The 25067-nt window shown below is 54.1% G+C and overlaps 1 protein-coding gene across 8 annotated transcripts in view; it reads right to left on the bottom strand.

Annotated features, from left to right (window-relative positions):
• Positions 1-574: 574 nt before the first annotated feature.
• RAB11FIP3 (RAB11 family interacting protein 3) overlaps positions 575-25067 on the bottom strand; it is a 77659-nt gene continuing 53166 nt past the window's right edge. For 7 of the 8 annotated variants that reach the window (XM_040590355.1, XM_040590361.1, XM_040590359.1 and 4 more), the window contains 11 exons: positions 23569-23742; positions 19291-19425; positions 15935-15970; positions 13067-13160; positions 11164-11267; positions 8978-9118; positions 7960-8041; positions 5934-6071; positions 4885-5040; positions 3966-4106; positions 575-3246 (listed from right to left, as the gene is read on the bottom strand). In XM_040590355.1, coding sequence (XP_040446289.1) covers positions 3133-3246; positions 3966-4106; positions 4885-5040; positions 5934-6071; positions 7960-8041; positions 8978-9118; positions 11164-11267; positions 13067-13160; positions 15935-15970; positions 19291-19425; positions 23569-23742 — 1315 coding nt within the window. In that variant the 3' untranslated portion in view covers positions 575-3132. The remainder of the gene's footprint in view (positions 3247-3965; positions 4107-4884; positions 5041-5933; positions 6072-7959; positions 8042-8977; positions 9119-11163; positions 11268-13066; positions 13161-15934; positions 15971-19290; positions 19426-23568; positions 23743-25067) is intronic. The other variant, XM_040590357.1, reaches the window with a different exon arrangement.

The following is a 25067-nucleotide window of genomic DNA, read 5'->3' as shown; positions in this document are numbered from 1 at the left end:
TGCACATTAGAGCCCTTTGGGGCGGCTTACAGGAGGTGGAGGGAAGCTTAGCCGGGTGTGGAGCAGCTTAGCAGGGAGGTTTGGAGTATTTATGGGATTTTTGGAGCAGTTCAGAGCAGCTGCGTGCTCCGAGGGGTTCGATACAGCACATGGGCACGGAACGCCCCGTGTCCTCACCTGGAGCAGACCCAAGTGAGCCCCCGCCGGTGCTGAGCCACAGCCTGGTCCCGTCCAGCCTCCCCAAACCCTCCAGAGCAGCAGGACACTGGGGGGACAGGACCAGCCCTGAAGGTCCCTCACCCCACCCGGACCCCACCAGGCAAGCGAAGAGTGACCCCCCTGAGTTCCCACCAGCACTGCTCTGCTGCTGGGGAAGTTCTGGCTCCCATTGACCTCAGTCCCCCCAGACCCAGCTGGCTCCAGCCTCCCCCATCCCCCTCACCCCCAAATCAGGGTACTCCCGGGGGCAGGGGCACTTCCACTCCCCCCAGCCCGCTGGGGAGCCGGCACCAGCACCGGGATGCTCGGGATGCTCCAATGCCCGGAGCCACCCCTGTGGAAAGAAGGTCTCAGGGCAGGAATAGTAACAGCTTTTAATCTGACAAGAATTGATACATCATTTAAGACAATACTGTTTTTGCCTCTTTTTTTGGGACTTCCTTCACATACCGGTGGGGAAAGAGGAACATTTTTGGGAAGTATAGTTTTCAGGTTTGTTTTTTTTTTTTTCTTTTCTTTTCCATAGGGACTTTAAAGCATGGTGAATGTGCAAGTCAGTGCTTTGTTTGCTTAAAACTTTTTCCCGGTGCTTATTTACAGTTACAGTACCTCTTTGTGAGCGACAGGAAAAAAGACGATTGTTTGAGAACTGGGGATCCATGATCCCAAGTTGAGAAAGGCAGATCTCCGATATTTATATATTTATACATATATATATATATATGCTTTTGTGTATACACAGATACATTTCTCTCTTCTTTAAAGTATTAAAAAAATGATCAACCTTCATTCTATAAAAATACCTACTCTACAAGATAGAAAAATTTTCCCTCTCCAAGTATACACTGATTTACACCCAAAGCTTCTCTGGAAATGTACATTACGTGGCTTCTTCCCGCGGACTTGGGGCAGGGAGGGGAGTGGATGCTGGGGAGGGCTGGGTGTACGGGAGGGGTTGTGGGAGCGCTGGGTGCCCCCCTCGCCCAAGGTTTTTGGGGGGCTCGCCCCCGCCCCACTGCACCTTGCACAAGGCCACGGGGGGTTGAGCACCCAGAGGCGATGTGTTTAAAGAGAGGGTGGAAGAGGGAAGGTCCCGGTGGCGGCGGCTCGGCCGATTCCCCCGGGGCCAGCAGCGGATCCGCGAGCCACTGGAGCCCACCCAATGGGGACTAAGGCTGTGGCAGCTGCCACCTCTCCCGGGCAGCGGCACCCTCCCGGCGAGCTGGCTGCTCCGCTGCCGCACCAGTGTGGGAAGAGAGATGTGCCGTGTGCGTGGAAGCGTTTTGGGGAGGAGCAGGCACCCCCCCGCCGGCGGCCAAGGGATCGCTGCGGCTTCTGTTTTCGGGCCACTCTGGCATTTCTAAAACCTGACAAGCAGGAAAAAGAACCGCTTTTTGGGGCCCGACATACTAAATGAAGCTGGATCCTTGGGAGTCCGCTGGCTGTCTCCTCCCGGGAGCCGGAGAGGAGCAGGTTGGTTAACGTGGCTGCTCCCCGGGATCACGCTACGCCACGGCCGCTTGTACCAGCAAGCCAAAAGCTGTCTGATGTAAACATGGCTTTTGTTTCCCAGGGAGCTGCTGTTGTATTCGCTGGTCTCCTCTCCCCAGCGGCACGGAGATTAAACCCATGCTGCTGCCGGGGTCTGAGAAATGAGAGCGGCTGCTCCATCCCCTGCCCCAGCACAAGGAAACAGCAGGGAAAGGCGGCCGGAGCGGGCTCTCCCTCCAGGGCTGCAGCTATCACCAGCAGAGCCCCGCTCCGGGTGGGAATGGCACAGGCCACTGTCCCCAGGCCAGGGACCTCGGGAGGCAATGTGGAGAGCTCAGCCCTCTCCGCTGCAGCTCCCAGACCGCCCTTGTCCCCATGCCGGGCCAGGTGAGCCATGCTTGGCCAGGGAGAGGCGGCCAGGACCAGCCTCCAGTGCAAGTTGAAGAGTTGCAGCTTTTCCCCCAGTCCCCGCAGGCTGGGCAGGCAGCACCCGTGTGCCTGCGGCTGGGGCGGAGGGGACCTCTCCTCCCAGAGCCACCCGGCTCAGCGGGCGCCCACAGACCCCAGGGCAGCCAGCAGAAGAGCTGGGAGCAGGGAGGAGGGCAGTGGAGCCGTGAACACCAAGGCGTGCCGACGGTAGTGAGCCACGGACAGCAAAAATAAATAAGGAGACAGGTGACAAAGTGCGCTTACGCCCTGTCCCAAAAACGGCCACTCCCCTGCCTGTTTCTGCCACCGGCAAGCGAGAGAGGAGCCAGCTAGCAATCTGCACACAGCCCCTGCCTGAGCAGAAGCGGCAGGGCAAGGATTAACTGCGCCAGCTGAATGAGGACATTTGCATTAAGTTAATTAAAAAAAAAACAAAAACAAAAACAAAGAACCAACCAAACAAAAACACCTCTACAAGTCCGGGACATGTTTCCCTCTTTCCCAGATCTGCCCCAGTGACTGAGTGTGTCAGGGACACTTTGGCAAAGCAGATACTTGGGCTGGACAGGGCAGCAAGGGAAAACGTCAGCACCGCTGCTTCCTTCTCCATCCCGTTACCCCGCAGTTCGCAGAAACCCTCTCCTTACAGCCCTCGTGGTGGCAGCTCACACGCCAGAGGGTCTGACGCTGCTGTCGGGACAGTTCCCAGCTTCACGGGTAGCTTCCTCCAGCTGTCCATTGCCTGTGTTTCCTCTCCAGGTTCCCTTTCACCCCTTGAGGCCAGAAGGATTTCAAAATAACGGAGTCAGACAACAAAGCCTTGCTGCTGGTTTTCTTTTTCCTTGGCCCGCTGGCTAATTCACCCACTGACCCGGCGCGATGCTTCCTTGTGCCTTCATCAAGAGCAAAGACATTTCGAGTCCCTCTTTATCCTCTCAGAGCACCAAATCCACACCCATCGACAAGTGCGCAGCCGGCAGCTCTCGGCCGCCCTTACTTCACTTCCAGGATGGAGGGGTTCGTCTCCATGATGGCCACGATGATCCTGTCGATGTAATCCTGCAGGCGGAAGTTGATCTCCTCTTGCTTTTGAATTGCTTCCATGAGCTGCAAGGGAGGGAGAAAGGGAGGGACCTGTCACTGCCTGCAGCTGCCCAGGGACACAAGCGGGGCTTCTCGTGGCTCTGCGCACCCATGGGGGATCCCCCGCTTCTTCATTTTGGCCAGGGAAAATGCCCTTGGTTGCTGGCTCTGCTCACTCCTGTCCTTCCTCAAGTTCTCAGCCTGGAGAAAGCGGGGAGCACTGCATCTCCCTTTGGCCCCCCAAACCTCCAGCTGTGTTACCTCACTTCTTGGGGTCTGAAAGATTTCATTCTGATGCCTCCATGGGCTCGCCCACCAGTATCTGGGGTACAGCCACGGAGCAGGGAGAACCGTGCCAGAGAAGCCACGATCTCCAGGGCAGATGTCTTGGCTCCCTGGGGTTTTAAGGCAGCTACAGAGAGCCGCAGCCCATGCTGCCCGGTCTGTCCCAGGAAGAGGAAGGCTGTCACAGGGCAGAGCTGCCACTAGCAGCAAACTGGAAGGGAGCAGTTTCCCCTATTCCCAGGAAGGAGGGCAGGCAGGCAGGGTAAGTCCTGCAAGCTCTTCAAATAGTTGTGTGGGTATTTCTTTGCTCACAACAGCTTTCAAGCGAATTCTGGCAGTGAGCTGTACCACAGCTAGGGCCACATCAGCTCCCCCCGGCCCTCGGCTGGCTGACAGAAGATGCACCAGCCAGCCTGGGAAGACGCGGTTTGGGGCAAGCAGCACCCCGTGGCACGTACCTCGTCTCTGGAGACTGAGCTGATCTCTGCTGCCAGGGATTCAGAGAAGGAGGCTGAGAAGAGGTTCTTGGCTCCCTGGATGCTCAAGTTAATGATCTGTCCGTTCAGTTCATCGTTCTGCTCCTTCAGGTTCCTGTTATCCTGTTCACAACACACAAACCAGATGCTGCTGAAGCACGTGGTGCCCCCAGAGCAGATCTGGCCAGGGAAGGCAGTGGCTTTCATCCTAACCAGCAGCTCACGCAGCACTGGGAACTGCACGCTTGTCTCCTGACTCAGTCTTGGCAGAGCCTGGAGAACCTCTGGAAACATGGGTGTCCTGGTTTCAGCTGGGATGGAGTTAATTATCTTCTTAGGAGCGAGTGCAGTGCTGTGTTTTGGCTTTGATGTGAGACTTTCCAGTTCCTCAGGCTTTGCTAGCAAAAAGGCTGGAGGGGCATGAGGAATGGGGAGGGGACACAGCCAGGCCAGCTGACCCGACCTAGCCAAAGGGGTATTCCATACCATGGGACAGCATGCCTGCTATATGCACCCAGGGTTGGCCGGGGCAGGCAGGTCACTGCTCGGGGACTGGCTGGGCATCAGTCAGCGGGCGGCGAGCAGTTGCGTTGTGCACCACATGCTCCCTTCTTCCTTTCCCTCTGGATGTTATTCTTTCCCTTCCCTTTTTTGTTATAACTGTTATTGTCATCATTGTTATTATTGTTCTTTCATTTTCCATTCTGTTTCAATTATTAGATTGTTCTTAGCTCAACCCTCGCGTCCTAGGGCAGGGAGCAAGCAAGCAGTGGGCTGCCAGACCCACGGCCGGCTCCTCGGGAGGGAGCCCCCGGGCCCCCGCTGACGTGCCAGGGAACCAGCACCCCCTTTTGCAGACCGAGCAGCCAAGACGCTTCCCTCCCTGCCCAGCCCTGCGCACCTGCTTGAGCTGCTTGATCTCTTGCTCCAGCTCCGTCTCCCGCGTCCTGCTGTTGTACTCCTGGAGCCCCATGCTGCTGCTCCTCCCTCTTCGTTGCTCTGCTTCCAGTTTGAAGAGCTGCAAGTGCTCGAGCTGCTTCCTGAGGTCCTCAATGAGCTGCAGCACACAGGAAGGTGACAACTGAGTGCTGCATCCCCTGCAAGTCCGGCAGCTCATGCTGGTCATGGCTGGTGTGACAGATGGGCTGTCCCTGTGCTAGGAGCAACCCCACCGATTGCTGCAGGAGTAACAGACACTTGGGGGGGGGGGGCACATGGTTTCCCCTTCCTCTCCCACGCCTCCAGCAAACAAGACGGGAGGAGCTACTTAAATACAGGAGAGCAGCCCTGGAAAGACTTTGCTGGAGCACCAAAGGTGCTGGTGTGGGGTCAGCGGCAGCAGAGAGACCCCCCCTCAGCAATGTGGCACCTGCTCAGGCAGCTCCCTCCTGCCACAGTGCTGTGAACTCCCGTCTCACCCGAGTGCTCTCAGTATCACCACAGTGGCAGTGATTTCCACTTTGAGGCCCAAAGCTCCTTTTCCACCACAACAGCAAGCTCTGGTTGAGCTTCCAGCCGGAATTACTAACCACAGATGCCTGGACGGAGCCAGGGGGGCTGGATTTCTGCCCCCAGGCACATAGAAGCTGGCAGCTCTCACCCAAGCAGCCTCATACCCCTCTCCTCCTGCCTGCTAACAACGCCTACTGGCTCCACGTGCCATTGTCACCATGCTTCACCACTACTTCTTCGAAGCAGAAGTGGGAACAGGCCAGGGTGGCACAGCCCGACTGGGTTTGCAGATGCAAACGTGCTTGGCCAAATTTTAATGCAGGCAAAAGTGACAGATGTTACACAGTGAAGCTGCTGTCCGACCTTTCTCTGCCCAGGTCGACCAAACACTCCGGGTTATGCCTAATTCTGGAGAGGCTGCTGAGGCCAGCTGCCCCACATCCCCCTGGTTTGGGGGAGTAGGACGGGGCTGTGGCAGGCAGCCCCAACCCCACTTACCTCCTGCGTTGACTCCTTCTCCTTTTGAAACTGGTGCCTCTCCTGACTCAGCTTGTCCCCCATCTTCCTCTTTTTCTCCTGCTCCTCTGTGAGCTGCACAGTGAGGTCTTCAATCTCATCCAGCAGCTTCTGCTTCTCCTGTAACGACACAGAAAGCAATAGTCAGAGGGCCCATCTTCACTCGGTGCTGCCAGGGCTCTTCCCGCTCGCTCAAGGACACGGCACACGCTGAGCACCACGGGGAAAGCTCTTCTCGCTGACGCACTCGGATGCTCTGCCTGCTGGGATTTCATTTGCTGTCTGAGGGCTTCAGAGCCCGAGCGCTTTGGCAGCAGCAAGAAGAGCCACACACCAAAATAGCACTGCTAAGAGAGGCAGTAAGAGATGACTCAAGAATAAATGCGCACAGGCAAATATCCGCACTTGGGCGGCTTTCTGGGCAGCATGACGCTGGCGCGGGACGTGGCTTGGGCAGGACTGGGGCCAGCACCGGGGGTACAGGCCAAGGCAAGACATTAAATCACAAGGTCTGAATTTCAGAAAAGCCATGAATCCAAGACCTTAAGTCACTCTAGGAATGCTCATTCTTGCTTTCAGATATGAAAGAATTTAACTGAGGACTGATCCAAGAAGGAATATGACCAGTTGAAGTCAGGATGTAAAACACACAGCCCGGCTCTCCCGCCCTGTCCCCTTCTTACACTCAAAGCCTTGGCTGAACGTTTGGGCTGGCAGGTAAAGCTTGTCACTTGGTGGTGACAACAAGCCCTGTGCAGGACACTGCCCTGTACAGCGGCACCCTTCTGCCTACGACCAGTTCATCCCCTCCCCAGGCTCACAGCTTCCAGCCTGGCTCTCCCCGTGAGGAAGGACCACAGAGGACCCCAGCCAACACTGGTGCTGGATGGACCATGCCACGAAGAGGTGAGAAGCAGGTCCGAGGGGAGCTCCAGCTGCTGAGTCTGGGGTGTCCATGGAGAAGAGCACCACGGGAAACGCCACACTGACAACAAAATCATCACTTCAGACCCTGCACAAGACAGCAGCTCATCCCCGGGGCTGCCCTCCTCGGCCAGGAGGTGCAGCATTTGCACCCCTTGGTTAATCCCACTGGCTGTGGGGAAAAGCAGCGCTGCGCTGCGGAGAGATTAAGGATCAAACCCCACTCTGCATGGCTGAAACACACCTAAGCAGGAGACTTCTCAGACTCACAGCGGCTTCCCTACCCCCAGCCTCAATGCACTGTGCTCACGAGGTCTCGGCAGATGGAGACCACTTCATTGTGGCCATGTAAAGACTGTGGCGGATGAAATGCTTGAGGGCCTTCAGCTGGGCAGAGAAGTTTGATTTCACTTAATTTTTAATCTTACATCTGCCACAAGCTTGCGCAGAAACAAAACGCAGCCTTTGTACCAGATGTTACACCTGCAACCCACATTTTCTCCAAAAATGAGGATGTTGTCCATCCCACAGAGCCTGCGGTGCCGGCAGAGCCTCCCACCCCAGCCCCACCAGCGGCTGCATGGCCCTGAATCCTGAGCAGGGCGAGAGGATCGGGGAGGTAACACGGTGCTTTGAAGATTCAACTGGCAAAGCCCAGCGGGGTCTATCTGCCCGGGCAGGACTCAGAGGTGAAGCGTGCCTGCTCCTCTTCCTCCTCCTCGGCAAACTGTCGCAGGGCTGGGGACAAGCTTCCACAAGAGGGCACGAGTACCCTCCCGAGCAGCCAGGACAGGGCTGCCCCTGCTGCACCTGCGGCTTCGCCCAGGCTGCGCGGTCACCACCAGATTTATTTTTTTGTTTGTTAATCCCAGCTTCCAAGCCCATCGCTGGGAACCTGCACGGGCAGCGGTATGGGATAGCTGTGGTCCGAGGCGAGGTCTGCAGGGACTGGAAGGCAGAACCAGCTGGTTTGCTCGTTACATTAAACAGATCTCACGGCAGCCCTTCGGGTAAACGCGAATTTTAGCCGAGAACCCAGAAACACAGCTCCGGCTCATGCGCCCGAAGCACGCGTGGTCCTCACCTCCTCAAGTCTTTCAATGTTAGCTTTTAAACAAGGGACACAGGATCTCAGCTCGCTGTTCTCATCGTCCAGTTGCTGCAGCCTGCAACAGTAAAGAGATGCGTAAGAAACTCACCCAAGCATCCCAAGTATAGGAGAGTCAGTTGAAACATCACTAAGAATGTTAAAGCGGGACCTGCTGAAGGCAAGCCAGCAGGGATTTATCTTTTCAAAGCAAACCCTGAGACTTTCACTACTCCTACTGCCAGGGGAAAAGGTGGGACATCCACACGACTTCTAGCAAGTCCACTGTCCACTGCCATGCCCTTCTCAATCAGGTCCAACGCTACTCTTTAGGCCAAGGGCTTCATCGGTCCACAGACAAGCCTCAGCGCTAGGCACCAAAAAGCAGAGACATCACCTGGGTAGAGTCAGGGCAAGGGTTCAGGGGGGCTTCAGCTTTGCATTCTCCAGGTCAAGTAACATCCATTTGTCATGGTAACTGTTCTACTACAAGCCCAGTCAAAACCCCCACTGCCTTCATCTCCCATTGACTGCACTGAACAATAGCAAAACACATTCTGGAAAAGCAGCAGAAAATCTGTCCAATAAATGAAACCTCTCCCTCACCGCTTCTTCCTTGGGAAGCCAACAGGCGGCATGAAGCACCCTGTCTGGGACACTGGGGTGACAACTCTTCCTCCCCAGATTATTTGCCTCTTTCCACGAAGGTGGAAAACACCTGAGCAAACGTACTTCACGGAAGCAAGCACTAACAAACCGCCTCTTCACCCACACACTGCAGGGCAGTGCACGGATGGAGAAGGTGAGCTAAACCTGAACTGCATCAGGGCCATTCACACAAAGACTCTGAGGCTAGGTTCATGGAGGGGCTTCACTCTGGAGCAAAGGTAGGAGATGTAGCCAATACTCAGGGTTAGCTACACCTTTGTGTCCCCAGAGATGCCGCCTTGCAACTGCAGCCTGTACAAGTGTCCCGGTGCGTAGCGTGGGTCCAGGAACCCTGCTCCAGCCCCACCTGGCCTGCAGGTTCTCAATCTCGATGCTCTTCTCCCTCTCCATTTTACTCAGCAGCTCCCTCTGCTTCTTGATCTCCTCCAGGAGTGTTTGGTCAGCTCTCAGCTCCTGCTCCTTCAGCTGTTCCTCGAGAGCATTTGCTCTGCGGAGAGGAGAGAGAGGATTAACCGTTCCCGATGGCTCACCCCCGGCACGCTGCCATCCCGAGGGAGGGAGCAGACTCTCTTCCCAGCCATTCTCCTACCGCACAGGAGAGCTGGGAGAAGCAGGCTGTAAAACAGTGTGAGCTTTCAGGGAAAGTGCGTCTACTGCCATCTCAAGCAGCAGGTGTACGAGGGCTTCACTTCACCCCAGCAGATGCAGTGGGAAAGCAGCAGGGCCCATGAAACCCCCCAGGATGCTACAGCTGACCACCATGACCAACAAATACCATAAGCCAGGGGGTACATGCTGGCATTGTCTCTGTCTAGTTTTATAAGTCTGCATCAAAACCCATTTTAAGGGGGAGGCCAACAGTGAGGTGAGGGTGGAAGCACAGTTATAATTTTCTATATCATTTTATAACCCACAGCCTGTGGGTCACAGTCACAGCATCACCCAGAACAAGGTACTTAACTGCAATCTCATAGAGTCATTCCAGTTGGAAAAGACCTTTAAGATCATCAAATCCAACTGCACACCCCAGGGCTGTGGTTTCACCTGTGGTGGCCACGGCAGAGCAGTCCTTCAGCTCTTTCTAGCACTCTGGGCTCCTTTACTCTGCCCTGAAGTAGCTCGTTGCCCAAAGAAAAGACGACAACAGCCCTGACCCTCCTCTCACTCACGTCCCCAACAAAACCCACAGGACCTGCAGGTCAGCCTTCTCTGCATGCCAGCACAACAGCGACGTCCACACGGTGCCGAGACAGTGGCAGCGCAGGCGGTGGCCACGTTTGTCAGACGTCAGATGGGGCAGGGGCATGTGTCACCCACCCACCCACCCACGGCGTGGGCAGAGGCAGCCCGTGCCCCTGCGCTGCAGTGCATCCCCCAGCCCCAGCACCAATCCGAGGGCTGAGGTTCACTTGGAGGCTGCTGAGCTGGAGTCGATGCAACTGCTTTCCAGAGGCAGGTGGGGAAGGCTTTTGCCAGATGAACCCACTCTTCAACCAGCAACGAGTACACTCAGGGCTTTATTTGATTAAAAGCTGACTGACACTTCTGGGCCAAGCTGCTAAAGTGAAAACATTTCCCTCGCTGCAAAGTTTATCAGGGCTTAGAGAAACCTTTGTTTGAATCGCTCTGTTCCCTGACATGATTGTTACTTAACAGTCTTACAGCCCTATAGATAAACTCCTGCCGGGTTTATCGGCCGAGGGTAAATACAGTGCTGGAAGAGAGAAGCCTGTCAGATTAATAAAGACAGCGATTACATCAAATGGGATCCAAAGGGCTACACCTCAGCCAGGATCCAAAAGCAACAGGATCAAGGCTGGCTGTGGAGAGGGTAGAGATGGGTACTGGGACTCTGCTGTACCTTCCACTCAGACCTAATGGGAGAAATCAGGGCCAAAAAAGGTCCACACAGAGCAAGTATGAAGGATGTATCCTCCCTGAATGGGAAGCTTTCCAAGAAGAATGATCCCCTGTGGTCCTCCGAGCCAACCCCTGGAGCTCCAGAGTTCCACACAGAGCTCCAGAGCTCCACAGAGGCCTTTCAGGATGGACACACGGGGCAGGAAAACACATAAAAAAATCTAAAAAAAAAAAAAAATCTGAAAAAAAGATCTGAACAGCACTGTTACAGCTACATGCATCTGAGCAGAATGCTGCAAAGGAGGTATGTGCTGTTTGTTCCATCTGAGCAGCAAGCTGTTTCCTGAACTCCTGGGAATTTGCCAGAGATCCAGAAGAGTATATGCAGGATGCTGTGATCCCACCCAGATCCCACCCACGGCCCTCATGCAGAGAGGGCAGCCTGCACCCTGGCTGGATTTGACCCCAGCTGCCCTCTGCCAGGGCAGGATTGGATCATCAAGGGCAGAGCTGGGAAGCTTTCCTGCTCCCTCCTTTCCCCACATGCTCTGGCAGCTCCTGCCTGCGTGCGGCCAGGCACAGGGTGCTGCAGGACACGGAGGGGGAAAAGAAAAGGTACCACAGGTGATGCCAAGCTGCATTTTGGCCAGGGTACAAGTTGGGCTCCCTTACCTGTGCACGAGCTGCAGGTTTTCCTGCTTGAGGCGGCTGTGCTGCTCGCCGTTGGCAGCCGTGTCCTTCTCCAGTTCCGTCACCCGCTTCTCCAGGAAGACCACCTGTGCGACGGGAGGGAGGAGGATCAGCCACCCGTGCTTAAACCTGCTGGCAAAGTGTCACCAAGTGTTGCAGCAACTCCCACCACCTCTGGCACACCGTGCTGGTGCTCCACGCTCGCTCTGGGGCTGCCTCGGTTTGTTGCACCGGTCACCGGACCACAGCTCCTGGCATCACCTGCTCCTCACCGCACAAATGGGCCTGAGCTGCGGAAGGGCCACTGGGCTTGCTCCTGGGCAGGCCACTTAAAAATGGATGCTTGCTGCTGGCATGAGGTAGCCATTTCTTGGTTTAGAGCATCCTTTTAAAACATACCCTGATTTCTCCAGTTTTGAGGTCTCCCACATACCAATACGAGGCCAAACGCTTCGCTCTCTCCTTTCTTCATACCCTCCATGATGGTATCCTACGTGGAGGTCTAGAGCAAAAGACCCCAGCTGGACCAGGGCTGTGCCACGTCCAAGTGCAGCCCTGAGGCTGGGGATAACCACCCGCAGCCTGAAACAGGACTGGAAAACCCTGGGTTCACAGCGACATGTAATGAAGTCATGCAGGAGGAAACAATGCCAGCTGGTGGGAAAGGATCAGAGGAGAGTTTTCTCCCTGGACCTAGATGGGGATCACTTCAGCTGTATTTGCATTTTCATTCACTTTCCCTAAATAGTGCACAACTCTGAAGGGCAAAGGGGGCTGGGAATGCCCCTCTGCTTCCACCCAAGCAGGAGCACGGGTGGGTGAGGAACCGTGGAAGGACAGAGTTCCTGGTCCCAAAAATCCCATTTATACCCATACAGGAACAATCAAGAAAGAGGGGCAATTAGGAGCATGTCTGCAAACCTCAAGGCATCGTTCTGGGCAAAAGGGCAAGAAACACGCGAGTGTATTAAAAAACCAGAAACGGGTGGAGAGACAAGGCCTTCTTCAGAAGTACATACATGGCTTCCCAAGCCAGACGCCTTAAGGAACACAAGTGTTTTATTCAACTTTCAGACTTAGAGAGACGCTGATTTAAAAGAATATTTTAAAAGGTTTTCTATGCATTATAACTATATTTGAGTGCAGCCACACACATATTTATTTCTCTTTCACATGCTGTTCCATGCAGCTCTCCATTCAGAATAAATATTCAGAATTAAAAAGCCATTTTCAAGGAGTTTCAGGGCTGCAGCAGACGTTTACACAAGCCACAACTCACCTAACTTTCACCTCCCTTCTTTCCCTGAGCTATTTTTAGCTAGGGATGCTAAAAAAAAAGCTTTCTTGTGCTCTTGCCCAGCTCCCATCTTACCCTGTCTATAATCCTTCACTCATAACACCCCAGGAAAACCCAACGGGACCAGCACAAAATCAGCTTTATATCCTGACGGCACAAGTATCAGCGGCAAGAGCGTGCCAAGGAAAGGAAATCCTCATTTTGCATCAGGCGACTTTACTCATCTCAGAAAAGCAGAATTTGAGAACAACTTATTACATGAAGCAGAAGTGAAAATACAGCCTGCAAACGGCTACCCCGGGCTCCCGGCAAGCCGGAGGGAAGCCACCCACGATGCAAGCCGGCAGCATGCCTCCAGCCTGGTCCCGGGAGAAGGCACCAGTGCCACCTCCTGACTCAACACAGGACCTCTGCAATTCGCCTCCCAGCGCTGCCATTCTCCATCCCCTCGATGCGATGCAGAGGGATGTCCCACCTGCGCTGATCTGCCCACAGCAAGAGAAGCATCAGCCTAATTCCTGCCCGGGGATCTCCGAGCGCTGCGAGCCACTGTGCGCTCCAGGATAGCACAGACAGCACTGCTCTTACCTTGTCCGTGATGTCCTCTTCTGTACACTCCAGCGTGTCGCGGTAGGACTCCTCCATCACCCCCACGGACAGCGTGCTCGTCTGATGCAACTGTCTATAACGGAGACAAACCACCCCAACCCACAGCAACATGCACATTAGACTGAACATCACAGGGTATGGCAATTTCAGATGACGACCCCTGTTGCAGGATACGGTCCCCTCTCTCCCCTCCTCAGCTGCCAGCTCCTTTTCCAAGGGGATTTAATAGCATTGCTCCTTCCCTGGCTGCAGGATTTACACAGCAAAAGATGGCATGGGCCAGGTCCCTTCTCACCACCAACTTCTCCACCAAGTTCCCCACCTCGGTGCGCCCAGGTCACAGGGCTGAGTGGGTGGCTGCACGCTCCCTGCGAGGGAAGCGCAGACGTGGACACGTGCTGCTGGGACTTCATACCGTGATCATTTGTTCTTGCTCTTTGGAACGGGAGAAGAGATAAGAGCTCACGCTTTTCACTTTTTCTTTCTTTATGAACGTACCAAGGCCACGCATTATCCAGCAAAGGACAGAGCACTCCACTCTAGCCACTGATAAGGTCACTGAGAAGTGAGGAGCAGTGGGTGTAAGGGAAGGGAGGGAGGAAAAAAAACGCCTCTGAACCCATTGTGAAACACCCCAGCCCACCTCCCCGCACTGGCCACGAGGGCCGAGAGCAAGCTAATCATTAGCAAGGCCTTGCGACATGGTGCCCACAGCTTTACGGCCATCTAAAGGACACCCCGTGGAGGGGCTGATTTGCACTTAATCCTCGTGGTATCGCTACAGAGCGGCTCCATCATCCCATGGCACAAGAAACTGCTATTGCCACAGGGAGGGGTGGTTGTATTCCCACTCTGTGAACCCCTGGCAGATGCTACCTGGAGAAAACCGCTCTGCTCTCCCACTGCAACACAAGTGATGAGCAGCCTCATCCACCTATGAAGCCGAGTGCTGCTCTGAGCGGGACGTAAACGAGAACACCACAGAGGTATCTTTGAACTTCAGTTTTTCCTAGGAATTTGTATTGTGGGCTCTCAAATTCACCCTGCTGCACAATATGCTCATGCAAATATTCATGAAGCGTAACTGGCATTTACCGGAGAGACCACAGCTGAGTACCAGCCTTATTTTGCATCCTCACCCTGAGTATATATTTAGATTCTAAAGTGTTGGGCACATTTGTCATTTAAATCATGCCAAGCACAACAGGGCCTAAGCAGCTGAGATTTTTTGGCACAAGCAGAACCCAGATAACAAAAATCAGGAAAGAGCCCTTATCAAAATAAAAATCAATTTCCTAAAATCAAATGTTTTGGTATTATTCAGTAATTACAGTGTCTGCAACAGAGAGCCTTCTTTGGGCTGTTCTTAAGGGTCTGGCTCTGTTCTGTGGCAAAAGCCTGTTATCTCTCTCGTTATCACAAACTAGACTCAACTGCTCTTGAATTAATCAATTTTTACCTAAGCCCACAAGTCCCAGTCTCAGAAAAGCATCTTGCAAATGCAAAGGGCTGGGAAGGCTCAATTCCCTGTAACACAGGACATCTCCATTCCCAACAGTTTCACTCAAATCCTCTCCAAATTTGCTCTGCCAGACGTGGGACATAAACTAGCCCTAAAACAGGAAAGCTGAGGACAGGCTGCTCCCTTCAGCCTTCTTTCCTGCCAGTGTTTTTAACAAAGATCTAGAAAGTAAGATGACCGGAACTAGGAAATGTAATATCGAGGACCTGCTTCCTTGCCAGGAGGGGAAATCGTGCCAGGGGAGACCTGCTGACTGCAGGCAAAACGAGGAAGGGGAAGGTGTGAGAGTGCAGCCGGGAGGGCAAGGCGTACGGCCGCTGCTCAGGGCAGTGTGGGGGGAAGATTGAGAGCCGGGGTACGAGCGTCACCCCGATCGAGCTGCCTACTCCTCTGCAGCATCCCTGCCTCGCTCGGGAACAAGCAAAGGGAAACCAAATAAATACAGAGGGCAATCTCCCTCCCGAGTGGGGCAGAGGCAGGCAGGACAGCTAAGGCAAGCCTCGGTATATTCCTAAAAGCACGATGGCAGGGGAACAGGAGGGATGGCAAAACCGGGAGAGGAAAGGTGAGCACCCGATGCCATCCAGAGGGGATGGACCCCCTGTCCCAGCGATTCAGACCAAACCCTGCAGCTTTTCCTGTGCTCTCACACAGGAAAATGCCCACAGGGAATGGGCGACCGGCATCACATGAGACAGTCCTGCAGGACAGAAGCAGCGAAGCACTAAACCCCAGGTTGGGGTCACCTGCAGCCGCCCCCCCGGCACTCCCCAACATCCCTGCCTGCGCGGGGAGGGCTGCTCCTGTAAAGTCAAGTGCTGAGGAAAGTAACAGAGCAAAGTAACACAGAACCAGGAGAGCTGCCTAAGGTGGCTGGCTTTTTGGGGGTGCTGAAGAAACCCCTCTGAGTGGGTGTACCAACTGGCCCAGTCTTCTAGAGGCCCCAGAGACCCCCACGGTGACACCAGGGAGGGGACAGCCCAGCCAAGCGGTCCAGAGGGACATGCCCTTCTGGAGCCTCCTTCCCCACTCCACGTGCCCCTGCTAGGGCACCGGTAGGATGGAGAGGGGAAAGCACCCCTGCTTTTGTCCTGGAAGAAATCGGGTTGCCACCACCCTCCAGCTGTGTGCACAAGCGAGAAGCCCCCATTTCAGAAAAAAACACCAGCGTAAACTGTATCAGAATTAAATCTGCTTTTCCCCAGTGCTACGCAACACATCCAGAAGTGCAACACTGCGATTTTATTTTGACAGCCCTCCTTCTGCAGGCCCGGCAGCTAGCATGGGCACCCCTCTCACCAAGCAGTAGTAAGAGCAGAGCTTACCTCGCCACCTTCTTGCTTGAGAGTCTTTTATTTGGACTGTAAAATGAAGAAAAAACAGGAAAGAGTTAGGAAAACCGACAGCGGAGAGCAAGGGAAACAGGAAACTGCGAGCACGCCGGGGCACATCCTTCGCTATGGCAGGGGAGCGCCCATGCGGCATGCACCACCCGCACAGCCCGGCCACCCCCGGGGAACGGCAGGCGAGGAAACTGCTCAACAGCACGGCGATAACGAACCAAATGGACTAACGCCGCAGAAAACCTCACCGCCTCCGGCAACGGTATCCTCTCACCAGCTGATCCCTGTCCTGAAAAATGATCCCCGAGGAAAGCGCTAATAATAGCTGTGGGTTCGGTGGGCTTCAGCCTGGCGCTGGTGGCACACTGAGCTACATCTCCTGCACCCCGCAGCACCCCGCAGCACCCCAGCAGCCCTGCACCCCACAGCAGCACCCCAGCCCTGCCTCCCCTGTGCCCCCTGCCCGGCGGCGGGGGGACAGGCACCCCTCCTGCCTGCCCGCAGGCACCTCCATCCCCTGTGCTTCTCACAGAGATGATTCTCACTATTCGGCTCTGGATCACCGGAGAACTGCTGCCTACTTGTAGCTCAGAGATTTCAGTGTGCCCCTTTCTGGACGTTAAGCACGAGCACTGCTATAATTGCTGGGGAGGGGTAGGACCTCTCCTCTGCACAGATAACTGAGAGTGATCACCCCCCTCCCCGGCTCTGTATATGCCTGAGCCAGCTGCCGCCATACCACAGCGGTCAGGGTTTAGCTAATGCCCAGCGTGACCCATGGTATGAACAGCCAAGGTCTGCGTTACCCTGCCCCTCGGGACAGGGCTGCAGGCTCTCCCCACTGAGAAAAAGGCATTTTTCAGAAACAGCTACTTGCTAAGATGCTCCATCCAGTCCTTCGGTCGTGACCGATGCAGCTGCATGCTCATGAAGCGAGCAGGGCTTGGATCTCACTCCTCGTCTTCCACCCAAACACACACTGTTGTCAAACAGATGCAACTGGGACATATCACTGATAACGTGACAACCATCATCACTGAGCGATGGCAGCAAACAGGGCTCTAGCCTGAGCGGAGGAGCAGCAACTGTGTTCCCTGGTGCATAGCTCAGTTTAAAGCAAAAAAAATAAATAGAATCATCTAGGAGTCCATTCCTGCCCAGAGCTGCAAAAATTATATTCGCTTTTAGAAGGAGGAACTACAAATAGCTCAGGACAATTTTCTTTTTTTAAAAAATACAATGACTGAGCAGGACCAGGGGCTGTTGTCAGAGTTACCAGCTCTTGTGTCAAAAGTGCATCCTCAGATCCCAGATTTCCAAGGAGCGCAAGAGCCACTGCTGGCCAGGCTTCAAGGATGCTCGGCAGCCGCCCGAGGGGAGGAGGTCAGACCCCTGTGTTTGCCAGCAATTGCAACGAGTCACGTATGTCCCCAGCACCGGAGGGAGAAAAAATATTTTTCTCTGCAAACAGCTTATCAGAAAGCAGTGCCGGCACCCGCGGGTCTCTTTGGAGGGGACAAAACACATAACCTCTGCTTCAAGGGCACTAAAACAAACCGTATTTTCACAAGACTGATTCATCCTGAACTCCTTGTGGAATTCTTCCCTGCCTTCCCGTGCCGTGGGCTCAGGCAGCAGCGCCCCAATGCTAGGACCAGGCTCCCCACCTTGCTCTGTGTACAGAACACAGTATATGCGCCCACAGCCTTGAAGAGCGAGGCTGTTACACAGCGGCTCGGGCTCCACCCCAGCTGCTAGCATCCTCTGGGGCTGGCGTCTTCAGGCTTCACATGCCAGGCGCAGCGCGAGGCTGCCTGGCCCACATTTTGGTCCAGTCTCTGCCGCTCCCTCCGCCTGCAGCCTGTGACTTGTCCCCTGCACCGAGGGCTTCACGCTGCTGGTGACGCTGGGAGCAAAACCCGGTCCCGCCGCATCCCGCGCGCTGCACGGGGACACCCCTAGTGTCCTCACTGTACAGAAGGTGGGCAATGCCCCTCCCGTTGGATCAGGGCGCAGGGGCTCCTGGAACAAGTTTCCAGCAAATCTGTGCACGGGAAACCCTGAACACAGACGGAGGAACCATACCTACTTGCCCTGAGCCCCAAGGGCACGTGTTAAATCAACGCCATGACACCATGGGATGGGGAAGCCTCCTCTGGAAATCCCACCCATCGCAGAAGGCTCTGAGGCATTACTTCAGCTTTGCATGTAAATTACTGGGAGAAAGCAGGAATGGAGTGGGGCTACTGGTGCGTCCAGGGAAGTCCAGTGTTCTCCTTAATAACCGCATAACCTGAGACCCATCGCTGACCCTCAAAGCCTCCAACAGCAAAGGCAACTATCTACCCATGAATGAGAAAGGGAAAGTACTTTTTCCATTAAAAAACCTAAGGTCACGCTCCTAACTTGTTTTCCAGTTCCCTTCCCACAGCTATCTAGCCCAGCAGAGCCCCCATGTCACACTATCCCTGCAGAGGACAGACAGCGACCAAAAACCAGGCTTGAACAAGCACGCCAGATGCGAGAAGAACGATTGTCATTAATGCCGCCCATCCTTCCACCGTATGGACCGCAAACATGTAAAAAACCCAACCAACCAACCAGAAATCGCTCCCCACTTGTCAAACCAGCAAGTCCAGCTGCATGTGCTGGTAGACCTCAAAACATGACCTCCCAAAACTCCCTACATGAAGCCCCTAGGCGAAGGCGCTGGTGTCTCACACGTCTGCCTGGCTAGCGGTGGCACAAGGTGGGCAGGCTGCTGGTGAAGCCAGGTAAAATAAGCTTTTACTGCTGCAAAGCAAGAGCATCTATAGGAAAGGTCCCAAGCTGCGGAGAGCAAGCTGATGCTTTCAGGTTACTGCTGCAGCAGGAGGACAGGCTGCGCCTGCCCCTCCAGGTTGAACCAGCAGCTCAGGCGTGCCTCCACACTGGGTATTACCGGCCAGAAGACCTGGCAGTCTTTTCCTTGGTGACAGAAATACTGTACACGATCAGCTTACGGCTTCAAGTCCTGATGCAAGGACTGCATGACTCGGAGCGTGAAGAAGCACCCACCACTCGGCAGGACATGCAGAGAGGCTGCCCAGAGCGGAAGGGAAGACCCTCATTGTCTGCCAGCCTTCAGGGCTCAGATTAAAGGAAACTTCTGCTCACCCTCCGTAACGTTACCACAGCCTTTTCCACATGGAGAGGCTCACCTTTGGTGAAACTCATCCCCTTTCGCAACCAAGAATCAAGCAATGCACCGACAAAGGAAAGCTGTGCAAGACGAGGAGAGTCTTCCCTTCCAGACCATCATTCCCAACACTGAAATGGCCACACACAAGCCCAATTACCTATTCATTTCAAGATCATTCAGGCGAGCGGAAAGATCCTCAAGGCGGTTGATTTGTTTGTGGCACTGGCTACAGTAAAACTCAAATGCTTCATCTGCGATAATGCTGTGCAGTTTCGCAGCGAGCGGATTGGTGCTAGAGAAATCACAAGGGTCATTTTAACAGGACAGAACAGACAGAGCTGATTTTCGTCCATGGCTTCCACAAGCTGAGCGTGTGTTTGGGCAGGGGAGCTTTTGGTGTCAGATACAAGACTTACTATTAAAAACTTCAGGGCAGATCGAGTCACACCCCCCCACCTCTGCCCTTGATTTTAGAAGCCAAATCACTGCCAGTCTGGAGTTGCTATAAATGAGCAGGACTTCCATCACCCTCCTCCTGGAGCAGCTGAGCTTGGCCCACATCTCCAAGCCCACGTGCCAGCCAGCTCTTGTGGAGGACCCCCTGAGAGCCCAGGGACGGCGAGGTGCATGCTTTTCATGAACCCACATCACTACACAGTTTATTTTCTGGCACGATCTTCCAAGCACCCTGTTTCAGGAGGCTCTAGCAATGGTCCTGGTTTGCCTCGGTAAATGCAGCCTGAACTCACACACCACCGGCCAGGGTGCTGCGAGTGTGAGCCAGACCCTTTGGTCACTCACACCACTTTCTGATGGAAGGCTTTAAAGCCACAGCAGCTGTGCTGCTGCAGACCCACCGTCAGCAGCACACGGCGTCAGATTTTCATTGCAAAGAGCTTTGAAGATAAGCTCAAAAAGGTGGTTGCAATTCAATCGCTCTCTCCTACAAAGGGAGGCACAGAGAAGCTAAGCAGCAGCGCTGCCTTACTGTAGGATAGGGAGCATCTTTTGGCAAGGGGACATGGGGGTCTACAGGATTTTAACAGCTTGGGAAGCTAACAGGTCCCATCAGCTTTTTGTTTTCAGCTGCTGACATGGAAAGCAAGCTGCCGAGGCATTCACCGACACATGGCAAACCAGAGAACCATTTCCCCCACCTGACATGACTTGGGCAGGACGGAGTTTGGCCAAGGGATTCTGAACAGCAAAGAGTCTGTGTTTCTTTGGGGCCAAATATATAGCACAAATCCTTTCTGCAGGAAAACATGCTTCTGGAAGCCACTGACTTTAATCAAAGAAAGGTTAATAGTGAAAAAACCAAAGCAGTTCAATAAGAAAGACAGGTAAAGGTGTGAGCAAACACAAGCAAGCTTAAAACCAAAAGGCATCTGAAAGGGCTAGTCAACCCTGTGATACAGATACACACTGGCAAGTCCTGGCCCAGGAGATGCTGAGTGCGTGAGACACCCCAGGAGGGGTCTCCTGGCCCAGCACCTTTGCACAGCCTCTCACTGACATTTTTGGTTGCAGTGGGACGTCAGCAGCCCAGCCACCCCCAGGGCCAGGCCTCTGAGTTTGTGCTGTCTGTACAGTATTTCCGAGCCCTCTTAGAACGGGCAAGTGGACAACAGTAAATGCCAAATTGCTCATCACTTCCCATTCCTGGAAAAAAAAAACACACACCACCCAAAGGAACATCCCTCCTACCCTCCAGGGCAGGTCTGGACCCAGGACGATCATTATCCACCAGCGGTCGGTTCGGTCGCTCCGGCTTTGCGCGGGGTAAGAGGTGACAGCAGCTTTGTGGCACCTGGAGGAAGCGCTGTGCCCTTTCCGGGGCTCTGCCCCAGCGCCGGGCTGCACGTGAGCCCTCTCGGGGAGTCTTCCTCGCCTCCGCCGGGAGGCAGAAATGGCTCACCCAGCTGGGTGCATCCCCGGGCAAGGTGGGAACCCGAGTCATTAATCAACATGGGAGAAGAAGCGCAGAGGAGAACCCACAGGCCAGCCTGGCAACTCTTCGGGTGCGTGCAGATACACTTGGCCTCTGGCTGCCTTGGTTGCTTGCCCGTGGAGTGGGCGAGAGCTGAAACCGCGCTGTGCCTCGGGGTGCCCCCACCTACCCTCGTGGCACGCCGCCACGCGCTGCGCCGTACGCAGCCCTCCAGCCTCCTCCCTCCAACTCGCGGAGTAACGTTCGCCTTCCACAGGGCATCGGTGCTTCCTGACAGGGCACGGCGGCAGCGGCAACGGGCGCATGCGGGGAGCTTTCCTTTCCGTTGCCATTTGTTTCCCAACAAGCGCTGCAGAGGGACCTGCTGCCAGACGGACGTGCCAGGGAAGAGGCGGCAACCCAAGAGGAGGGACCACAACACACACGCAAGGACTAAGCAGGAAAATGCAATATCCCATCGCGTTCCCTGGAGGCTCTTGGGTTTTGTGTTAGACCTCCGGTGAAGATCTGGAGCTGTAGCAGGAAAATTTGTCGACGTTATTCCTGTTTAGAGACACTTGTAACACGGAAAGGCTACGTGGCGATGTCACCTCTTAAAAGTGATGCTGTTCCTCATATTCAAACCACAGCCCAAAAAAATATTAATAGTAATTCAGCCTGAACCAGTGATATCCTGTAGTTCTTTAAGGTTTCGCTACATTTAAACGCACTGGGGCAGCGGGGCTTTGCTCAGAAAAACAGCCCAATCCCATAGAACAATCAGCTAAGGACCTACGCTTGCGCAACAGTAATCCAAGGTAAGGGCTAGACCTGAAAGGCATGAGGAAATCCTCTGCATTCTTTACTCTGGAGGTACTGCAGGCTTTGTCTGCAGCCTGCCTCCCTAGCAAGCCTCAGCAGTGAGTCTCCAGCACAAACCACCATGAGCTGCGTGGCCACGTGCCGAGTGAGACCCTCCCAGCAGAGGAAAGATGCTGCGGAGCATGATCGTGTGGATAAGATCCAAAGAGACAGAGCAGCAGAGGGGAGGCGGTGCCCTGCCAGAGCAAGATCTGAACACTGGGAGTGGAGGCAACCTGGGAGCTCCAGGCTGATATTAAAGAAAAAGTTTAGCTGATTGCAAAGCTCTTTTAGCTGAGTTTTTTTCTTGCCAGGAGCCTTCTGGACTAGGTTGGAGGCCCACCCTCAAGGAGGAACTCAAAATGAACACCAAGGCTGGTTTTTATCTGAAGAGCACTTCCCACGCTGCAGCACCAGTGCAGCCAGCCACGCTCGGCACCTCTGCACAGCACAACCAAAGGGCGGCCACAGATGAACGATGTGTCCCTTCCACTGCCGGGCATCCCATCACATCAAGCGCTGGAGCACTGGTCTCCCGAGGTAATGGGTTAGGCATGCTTCACAGCAACACGCGGCTGTTGCAGGTTTAGCTAACAGCTTCGGGACTGCTGCTGCACCAGCACAAAAGACAGCCAGCCCTGACCGGCAGCAAAGCGCAGGTGCGGAGATCTGACAGCACTCCTTCCCAGACAGCCCTGGGCAACCAGAATTGCCCAAACTCTATGAAGGGCTTTGGGAAGCTGGTAGAATATAGGTAGACAGCAAAAAAAAAAATATAAAAAATGCTATGACATGTTTATCCTGCTGCAGAAAGTCACAAATGTGTATGATCCCAAAGGAAAAAAAGTATGTTCTTGTCTTCAACAGAAGCGTGTGGCTGGCAGAGACCGCTCCTGCCTCATGCAGAGATGCACTGCCCAACAGAGCAACATGTTGCTGGTGTCACCTGTCAGCACAAAGACTCGGTGGGCTGCAGCAGTGGATGATCATTCCAGCTTTTACTCTTTTTCCTTAGAAAGGATTGACGTGTTCTGTACTGTCATACCAGCTCCTCAGTCCACCCTGCACGGGCTGGAAAACCAACATGTGCCCGGTTGCAGACTCTAATGCAAGGAGTGCAGGAAAATGCTACAGCCTGCTTCTTGCTCCACATATCCCTTCGGCTGGCTGGAGAAGGAAGGCTGCTGCAGCTTGTGCAAATCCAACCAAACATCATATCAAAGCCAAAAATACAAGCACAAAAGAGAAAGAAAAAGAAAAAGCCATCCAACTTTTTTTATCCAGGGGTAAAGCTGCACGGTGGCTCTCTCTACTGGAAGGTTCTGCGAGATGCCGTATCGCTAATAGTGGGAACGTGATGCTGTCCTGGAGACATGTGAAATGCAGACTGCTCTTTCACCTGCTGCCGGGCATTAGTGCCTCTGGATGGGAGGATGTGTACTGTCCAGGAAAAGGAAAGACTGAGGGAGGCAACTCCTCTTCCAAGCCAGTTATCCTGTTGTATCCAAAGTTTGCCAGGAACTCCCTCTTGCAGGCCAACTAGCGTGCAAACCCAAAGGAAACAACTCTCACACACAAAGCATAGGTGAAGAGCTAAGCAACTGAAAGCGGTTAAAACATTGCCAGCACTGTGCGGGGTGTTACCTGGGAGAGAGGAACGAGGAGCTGTTAAAGCTGCTTTCCCCATTACACAAGCTGTCCGAGAACAAATCTGCTTCATTCCCTTCTCCATAATCCTCAAAATGCTCCTCTCTGCTAATGACCGTAACGATGGAGTGGCTGAGGTCCGAGCCCAGGGGCAGGTCGTGCGGATGGGATCTGTGGGAACAGAAGGGAAGACGTTAGAGAGCGGCCACCACAGCAACTTTTCTGACTGCATCCCATACATCTGCTTTCCAAGTCACGCCTCCCATGCTGGCAGACCAGGCTGCCCTTCCTTACAGTGCAATTCACCCTGTGCCTTGAACACTGAAGGGGCAGCCCCGGCATCACTGGGAAGTTTACAGCAATTTTTTTTTTTACAACAAACTGTTGCTTTTTCACGCAAGCTCCCCTGGCAGCTGCGACAGAGGATTTGGGGGCAGCAAGACTTGCAAGACAGTGTTGCAGGGTTAGTGGCAAGCCCTTGCATGGCCCAGCCACAACTGAAAGCAAAGAAAAAGCTCAGCATGTCCCAAACACACCCTAAGTATGTTTTGAAATACACCACCCGTCTATGTGCCAGGCTCACACTTGCTTATTGCTGTATAATCCTATCAAGAGCCCAGCACCAGGGTTTAACACTCTAACACCGTCCCACCCCCCTTCCACGACACAAATCCTGGCCGTTACAGGCTGCCAAACCCGGCAGCCACAGACCCCCTGGCAAGACGAAGGAGCCCCTTCCCTGCTCCTGCTGGGAAAACACTGTATGCACTCATGACAGTCTTGGAGGGGGGAATGCCGTTTCATGTGGTTTTAACACTGGATACAGAAGGCTGTAGTGTGTTAAGCGTCAGCATAAATCCCAAATACACTCGGCACAGGTCCTGGGATGTCTCTTGCTTCGGAGGGGACACAGCTCAGCACAGCAGTCATTGCTTCTGCGTCTTTCTGCGTGCGCAGCATTCATTGTATGAAGTCAAACCACCACAGCAGTATGGGCACGCTCTCACGGACCTTCCTGCCCAGGACTGCAGGGGGTTTAACATAAAGCTGGGGGGAAAAGGCAGGGGGTATTTGTAAGAACCAGACTTGAAAGCAGCCCAGGTGTCCATGAGCCACAGGTCTGTGTTTTGAGGGGACTAGCACTGCTCTCCTCTGCCAAATTCAATGCTCTATAACCCCTCCCTCCCCGCTGCATTATTGTAACTAATATTTCAGGCTATACCCCCACCTTCATTCACTTGCTAGGAAAGGGAAAAGGGGTATGACTGGATTGCTGTACTAAATCAGAAAGAAAAAAGATTACAGATAAGTCATTTACAACAAAAACCTGTACCATCTGAAGGATTTGCCCTTATCCTGCTAATAAAAACATGTCAACCCTCCAGCCAAAACAGGAGCAGATCTCTCTTTAACCGCAGACAAGTCCAGTCCAGCTTGTGGGCATCTGTACATCCTCCCTGCGCGCTTGAGAAGCGGCGTTATTCCCGCAGCGGGAT

The sequence above is a fragment of the Falco naumanni genome, chromosome 4 (assembly GCF_017639655.2).
Source record: "Falco naumanni isolate bFalNau1 chromosome 4, bFalNau1.pat, whole genome shotgun sequence".
Lineage (NCBI taxonomy): Eukaryota > Metazoa > Chordata > Aves > Falconiformes > Falconidae > Falco > Falco naumanni.
The sequence above is the reverse complement of the archived record's forward strand: the minus strand, read 5'-3'. Positions and strand labels throughout refer to the sequence as shown.